General features: G+C 61.0%; 1 protein-coding gene across 1 annotated transcript; it reads right to left on the bottom strand.

The window, feature by feature from the left end:
* Positions 1–617: 617 nt before the first annotated feature.
* On the bottom strand, positions 618–2,112 carry LBX1 (ladybird homeobox 1). Its single transcript, XM_062215059.1, has 2 exons — positions 1,788–2,112; positions 618–1,138 (listed from the first exon to the last, which is right to left on the bottom strand). Exons 1-2 carry the CDS (start codon positions 2,110–2,112, stop codon positions 618–620), a joined length of 846 nt encoding a protein of 281 aa, XP_062071043.1.
* Positions 2,113–7,339: the final 5,227 nt, after the last annotated feature.

The following is a 7,339-nucleotide window of genomic DNA, read 5'->3' as shown; positions in this document are numbered from 1 at the left end:
GGGCCCAGCTATCTCCCTATCCCCTTCCCACGCGGAGGGGAAAAAGGCAGAAAGACGGAAGTCAGCTGTAACAAGCCGAAGGAGGCGAGGAGGGAGCAGGCATTGGCCACATGCAGAGAAAAATCAGAGCAGCCGGGACTGTCCCCACTCGAGTCCGCGGGGTTAGTGTTCGCTGCCCGAGATCCTGCCTCTCCCTTGGCAAACCCGGCAGGCAGCCCGAGAGCTTTGAAAACATGGAAATCACTGAGTTTAAAAAAAAAAAAAAAGAAAAGAAAGGAAAGGAAAAAAAGAAAAGAAAAGAAAAACAAGGAGGCTTCGGTGGGAAGAATCCGCTCTGTGGGTTTAAATATTTGTACAGAAGCCAAACAGAACTGCACGGCCAGGGCTCCCGGGCGGCGGAGGCCGCGTGCAGAGGGGCCAGCCCGGGTTTATTGCTTCGAGAGGGAAGAGGCGGCTGCCGGGAGCCGAGTGCGCTCTGGGGACAGGGGAGGAGGCGCGAGTTGCAGAGGAGGTCCCAGCTCCCCTCGGCGGCGGTGCGGTGCGGTGCGGTCCGGTTCGGGAGGCGGCAGGCCTGCGGGCTTCAGGAGCCCAGGGCGGCGCAGGAGCCGGCGCGCCGCTCAATCGTCCACGTCGATCTCTTCGTCCTCCTCGTCCTCCGAGCAGTCCTGGCTGCTGGCCCGCTGGTCCGTGAGCGGAGAGGCGGGCGAGAGCTGCAGGGGCCCGGCTCCCGGGGCCTGCGGGGCGCCGGGGGGCAGCACCGGGGAGCCGGGCCTCGACTTGGCCCTGCCGCAGCCCGGGCCGCCTCCGCCTGCGGCCTCCGAGTTCTGCTCGAGTTCCGCCAGCGCCACGATGTCCATCTGTCCGCTGGGGCCCAGTTTCTTGGCAGACTCCACGTCGGCCTTCATTTCCTCCAGGTCCCGCTTGAGCTTGGCGCGTCGATTCTGGAACCAGGTGATGACCTGAGCGTTGGTGAGGCCCAGCTGCTGCGCGATCTGGTCGCGATCTGCCGGGGACAGGTACTTCTGGTACAGGAAGCGCTTTTCCAACTCGTAGATCTGGTGGTTGGTGAAGGCCGTGCGCGACTTCCGTCGCTTCTTTGGGGTCTGCCGCTGCCCGAAGATGGTCATCCCGTCGCGGCCTGCGAGGAAACGACAGGATGGGCTGGCATGGGGAGAGAGGAGACACCCCATACACACCGGCCTGGCCCTCGCCCCCAGGACTTCCCAGCCCACGCGGGCCCCTCCGGCGGGCAGGCTGCCTCCCACACCAGGGCAAGCCTCTGCCCTCTCAAACCTCCTCTTGTTTCTGGTCTTCCAGAAGCCGCTAAGAAAAAAAAAAAAAATCGTTTTGGTCTCTGCCCCCTGCCTAAGAGTTGGTTTGAAAGACACAAAGTCCGCCAGAGGCCGATGAAGCCAGGCAGGGCAGGCCGGCTGGTGGTGTGAGCAACCGCTCTCCACCCCTTCCCAGTCACTCCGACTCTGCCCTACCCAGGGAAAAGCCTCTGGCTTCTCACCCCAGGAGCAGAGCAGGGCGAACCCCGGTTGCCAGTTTCCTGGAGCTGGACAGAGCACCAAAGAGAGCGCGGGTGCCCGCCCCCTCTCGGATCACCCCGACTCTGGCCTACCCAGAGGTCCCTAGGACACAGGGATTGGGTCGGGTGCCACCCATCTGCACTCCCCGCGGCAGCGGCTTGGGCTGGAGGGCCCTGGCGGCCGGCGCGGGAGGAGGCGGGCAGAGGCAGACGGCTCAGGAGGCAGGGCGCCGGGGACCCCGGCCGAAGCGCCTACCTTCAGCTGCCTGCAGGACGCTGACCTCCAGCCCCTTAAAGGTCTTGCTGGCGAGCTCCTCCAGCGCGCACAGCGGCGAAGTCTGCGAGAGCAGCGCGCGGCCCGCCAGGGGCAAGCCGCCCGGCGCGTGTTTGTCGGCGGCGGCCAGCAGGTGCGCCGCCCCGCACAGCGAGTAACTTCTCCGCACGGACGGCTTGTTGAGGATGTCCTCGATGCTGAACGGCGTCAGCGGCTTGTTGGAGTTGGCGGGCGGCGGCAGGTGGTCCAGCGGGCTGCGCCGCCGCTCCTCCCCCGGCGCCGCCTTGCCATCCTCCTTGGAAGTCATCTCGGCCTCGATCGGGGGCCCGGCCGGGGCGGTTCGGGCTGCGGGGACCCAGCCCGCGGGGCAGCTCGGGCGCCGTGCGGCGCGGGCGGGCAGGCGTGAAGGAGGCCGCGCCGGGCAGGGTGCGGGCTGGGCGCGGGGAGCGATTAGCTCAGCGGCTGAGGCGGGCAGTGCCGCGCGGGGCCCCGGGAGGAGAGCGCTGACGCGGGCGCCGCCGCTGCCGCCGCCGCCGCCGGGGCTTCCAGCGATCCGGGGCCGGAGCCGGGGCGCGCGGCGCGGGGCTCCAGTTTCGCCAGCCCCGGTGCTATTTAAAGGTGTCAGGTGGCTCCGCGGCAGCTCCTGGCCCCGGGTCCTGGCGGCGGCAGTTGGAAGAACCGAGGCGAGGGCGCCGGTCCCGGACTGCGAGGGAAGGCGGAGAGACGGGGCAATTGACTATTGCTAACAAGTTAGCCTTGATCGAGGAGTAATCAATTACCTGCAGCAGCACTTTCTCTCCCTTTCTCTCTCCTCTCTCTTCTTTCTCTGTTCTCTCTCCCTCCCCCCCCTCCCTCTTCTCCCTTCTTGCTCCCCCCGTCTCTCTCCTTCTCTTCCTCTCTCTCGCCCTCTCTTTCACTCTCTGTCTGTCCAATGCAGGCGGCTCTAAGTTGGGAAGCTCATTAATTAGCGGGCCGGGGGTAGGAGGAGCCGGCTGGAATTAGCCTGCCTAATGCGCCTGTCAGTCCGGGCGCTGCGCCGCGCTCGGGCCGAGCTGTTTGTAAATTACATTAGCGGCGCCTTTATTGCACCCGAACCTCGGGCGACTGAAAAGCCACCGCCCCCACCCCAAACTGCAAGCCGCGCTCCCTGCACACCCGCCTCCCGCCCGCCCGGCTGCGGTGGCAGCGCCAGCCCGGAGGTCTTGGGCTCTCCGACCCGGGATACGGAGCCCGAGAAGGGTGGCGGGAGCCCCAGCCGGGGAGGGACGCGGCCACCGCGCGGGCCAGGTAAGACCAGGAGCCCGGGTGGGCCCCGCTGCCGCCCAGCGTGGACTTTGCCGTGGTGAAATCAAGAACCCGGCACCCCTACCCGCAGACCCGCTTGCCCCTCAGGCCCGGCCTTGGGCCACGCGCCTGGAGCGAAGGAAGCTGAAGCTCTTCGGGCTGGCCGGCGGGAGGTGGGAGCCCCCTTCAGAGTCCTGGGTAGACGACGCGGGACCTGGAGGGGGGATCCCCAGGGGTTGGGGGAGGGGACCAGTCGGAGGGCTCAGCTTCCCTCATGCCCAGAGGCTAGCGGGTAGTTGGTGGCTCTGCGCGCCTCTAGCCCGGCCTGAGCCCGAAGCGGCCGCCCTACCTCCTCTGGCAGTGCTGCACACTGTCCTCCCGCCGAGGCCCTCCAGGCCTACCGGGGCCACCTCCCGCCTGGTGGCCGGAGCCTGACGGGCAGCCAGGCCGGCTTCCGGGGCTAACCGGGCCGGCCCCGGGCTTCCCCGCTTCGCTCTGCCGGGCCGGGGCCAGGGCCCCGCTGCGGGCCCCGCCCAGCCCAGAGCCGGGCTCGAGTGCGCGGCCCGGCCGACTCCAGCTGTTCCGGATGCGGGGCGGGGGCCCGGCGGGGGCCGGCCGCGGCTGGGGCTTCCCTCTCAGGAACTCGCCTGGAGGCCCCGGTTCCAGGATCAGGCTGGGGGCTGGGACCCTCCGGCCTGAAATCTGTGAGCACCAGGCGAGCATTTTGTGCGCATCGCTATTTGAAGGTGTTTGTTTTTTAATACGTGTCTTGGCGTGTGGTTCTCCTTGTGTGTTCGTGTAAACGTATGTGAACTTGTGGGTATATTGGATGGGTTTGAACTCCAGCTCTGCCTTTCGTTTCCTCTAAGACACCCCAGAGGGGCTGTGGCCTCGGGCCCTCTTCTCTCCTGCTCCTGGGTCTGCTTTATGTAGGACCCTAATTTTCCATTTTTGCCCTTGGAGAGAGGAGGGGAGGAAGAAGGGGTTGGATCCAAGCAAGGAAGAGCTGTTTCTCTCCACACACACAGACCTGGCCCTGGCTTTGTCTGGTAAACTCCTGGTGGGCATCGCGGTGGGGCTACTCAGCTTGAGCCGGAGGCCCAGGAGCGGGTAGGAGGGAAGGATAGGAATTCTTGCCCCCACTGCTGTCCTAGAGAGGGAGCAAGCTAAGTGGAGCTGTGGGGCAGGGAGCAAGCAGGTTCTCTGTTTCTCTGTCGGGCACGTCAGAAATAGGCTTCTTTATCTTCCGTTTAGTTACGCGTTTGGGATCCTGGCCAGAAGCTCTCCAGTTAAAAGGGAAAGCTAGGGAGGAAAGATTCTCACTTTGGGCCCCAGGGCGGACCCCAAGCCTCCCGGGAAGTGTTGGGAAGAGCTCTCTTCCCCCAAGCCCATCTCTGTCCTGCCTGTGGGGGGTGGGGGACAATGGCAGGTGCTGTGCTCAGAGGCAGGAGTCCTAAGAAAGAGGATCTCAATTCCCCCAGAGAAGCTGGCCCCTCTGCAGGGCAGGCCTGTCTCTGTTGCATCCCTGCTATCCTGAGAGCCACGAGGTGATGCTGGGCCTAGCAATGGTGCAACTGGAGCCTACGGTCCCATGGAGAGGGCGCCAGGCTTGGGGCCGACAGGGGTCTGCCTGCTCCCCTGACTTCCTGCCGTCTCATCCCACTGCAGTCCTTTCCTGCCATAACCACCCCCCCAAAGCCCCTGACAAGCCACACCCCTTGTGCTACATGGAGGCTTCTCCAAGTCTGGTAACTGGGATTTCCTTAGGGGAAAGAGGAGCCAGGCACTTTCTATCATTACCCACCCCCTATCCCAGACTCCCCTCTCCCCCGCAAGCGCTCCTGTACTGCACCTGGTACTGATCCACAGGACAGGACTTGGGAGAAGCCAAGCTCCTGTTGTTGCCCATGTCCCAGTCCCTCCCGCGCAGTGGAGTTCAGGGCCACTGGGAGGCTGTCGGGAAGGGGAGGAATGTAAATCGGAGAGCAGAGCAGAGGGACTCTGCTTCCTGAGACCTTTCGTTTTCAGCCACACACTGTAAAGTGGCGATTCCACAGTCATCTGCTCCATCGCCTCCAGCCACCAAATCTTCTCTTTCCTTACCTAGCCGGTACCACAGCTTTGATTTTTTTTTTTTTTTTTGCCTGATTGGTTAACCTATGCTTGGGTACACTGCATGGCTGGAGGTGCACAGGGCATGTGGTACCATCTGATATTTTGCTGTTTAGTCTCTCTTGCCTGGAACACCTTATCCAGGCTGCTTTCAAAAATCGGCCCAACTCTCCCCACCAACCTGTGTCAAGCCCCAGAGAAACCTGTGTGAGAGAAACTCGGATCTTCTAGACCCTTAGGATCCCAAATCTGTGGGCTTTCCCCACTCCTTCTGCAGAGTAACCAGGTACAATTTGGGGTCATCAAATGACTCCCTCCCTCCACATTTTGAGATCTTTAAGGGCAGGAGCCTGGACCTGGGGATTCCATCCACCTGGGACTTGCACAGGCCTGGCAGACAAGGGGTGGAAGAATAGTGGTTGGATGAGTCTCCATTGAGGAAGTGGGGTGCAAGTGATCACAGAATCACTTGGGTCTGGACTGTTCCCCCTGGAGGGGCCTGGAGATTATGGAGCTCCAAAGGGGGAGGGACTGGGGCAGTGGGAGGAGGTTGATTGAAAAGCTACCAGTTGAAGGCTGGCATCTTTCTGCCCAACCCATTCCTGGGGTCCAAGCTGGAGTGAGGAAGGCTCTCTGTCTCCCCCCATCCCATCCCCACTCCCTATCAGCTGGGCCAGCGTCTTTGCACCTGGAGCTGGAAGCAGCTGCTCTCTGGAGTCCGCTCTCAGAGGCGATGCCCGGCCCACATGTAGACGGGCTCCTGAATGCCTCTTAGCTGCCTGTGTGGCCAGGGTCCCGCCTTATTCCATCTTCAGTGGAAAGGGAAGGGCTTGTTCTGCCAAAAATCTGCTTGCCCTCCAATTTAGAGAATATCCCAGACAAAGAGGGAAAGAGCATTGTAAGAATTGCAAGAATTAACACAATAAAGGGACCCCGAGTTCTTCCTAAGCACAGGGGAGTAATTCACGTAAACCTCCCACCGCTTCTCAGATTCCAATTCTTTTGGTAGCACCAACCGCCAACCGTTTCCAGGTTTTTTGGGCAAGCACCACCTTGACCTTCAGGCTCCTTTAGAGAAAATTTGTTTGTTTGTTTGTTTTTGGTTCCATGGAAACCTGCTGCCCTGATGATCCATGTAAAATTTGGAGAGGGTTTCTTCCACTATAGAAGTGAGCCAGGGTAGCCAGCCTCCTGCCACCTTGGCTGAGCCACACTGCTTGCTCTGGGCCACCATCTGTAGTGACAACACATCCATGACAGTAAACACCGTAGCCCTCACCTCACCTGGCTCCAGGCTCAGTTCTACTTCTTCCATTTACTACTCATAATTCCTCAAGGTAGCTACTGTTCCTGTTTTACATATAAGGAAAAGGAGGCCCAGACAAGTTAAGTAACCCTTCCAAAGTCACACTGCCTCTCTTGGAGAAATCAGGATTGGAGCACTTTTTTCTGACCCAAGTCTGTGTCCTTAATACTTGAACCAGGAAGCTCTTAACCAGATGTCCCTGGGGCACTCTGAATGGGTGAACTAGCCTGGGCCTCAAAGAGGGGGTGCATTGTTCCTGCCAGCGGCATGCAGATGTGAGGCGTGTCTGTTGCACACATCTCCAACACGCACAGGAGGCACAGACTCATTGTTTAATGCATCTTAGCTACACTGAGGGCACCTGGTCCTGGACTTAGCTGTGGCTGTGTGGCCAGACTCAGGAATGGTCTCTGCTCATTCTGGTTTTTATGGAAAACAACACTGAGTCCCCATCATACCCAGAAGCAGAGAGGAAGACGGAACAGAAGATCAGATGAAGGCATGATGGCGGCCAGGGGTGGCAGAAAACACACTTAGCCTGCCTCCTCCAGTGGCCTTGGTGTCAATGAAGGACTTAAGGGAACCTGTATGGGGGGAGGGGGTCAGGGTGCCAGTCAGCCCTGCAGACCCCAGAAACTGCATGTGAAGCCATGTATTGTGAGACCAGGTGGGCACATTTTTGGGGGCCACTATTTACAAAGCACATTGGATCCTCAAGGAGGTTAGAGATTCAGAAAAAGTAAGAGCAGAGTCAGGGAGAAGGGGGGACACCATGGGGAGGGGAGTTACCCTTTCTCAGGTGCCCCACAATTCAAGCTGCCTTCCCTCCAAC

The sequence above is a fragment of the Lepus europaeus genome, chromosome 17 (genome assembly GCF_033115175.1).
Source record: "Lepus europaeus isolate LE1 chromosome 17, mLepTim1.pri, whole genome shotgun sequence".
In the NCBI taxonomy this organism is placed as follows: Eukaryota; Metazoa; Chordata; class Mammalia; order Lagomorpha; family Leporidae; genus Lepus; species Lepus europaeus.
This window is presented reverse-complemented; position numbering and strand designations above follow the sequence as displayed.

Bases quoted from the DNA above. Each gene is read 5' to 3' on its own strand.
- LBX1 (XM_062215059.1), bottom strand. From the start codon at position 2,112: ATGACTTCCAAGGAGGATGGCAAGGCGGCGCCGGGGGAGGAGCGGCGG. The intron at 1,139-1,787 runs GTAGGCGCTTCG...GTTTCCTCGCAG, and splicing joins CGTCCTGCAGGCAGCTGAAG to GCCGCGACGGGATGACCATC.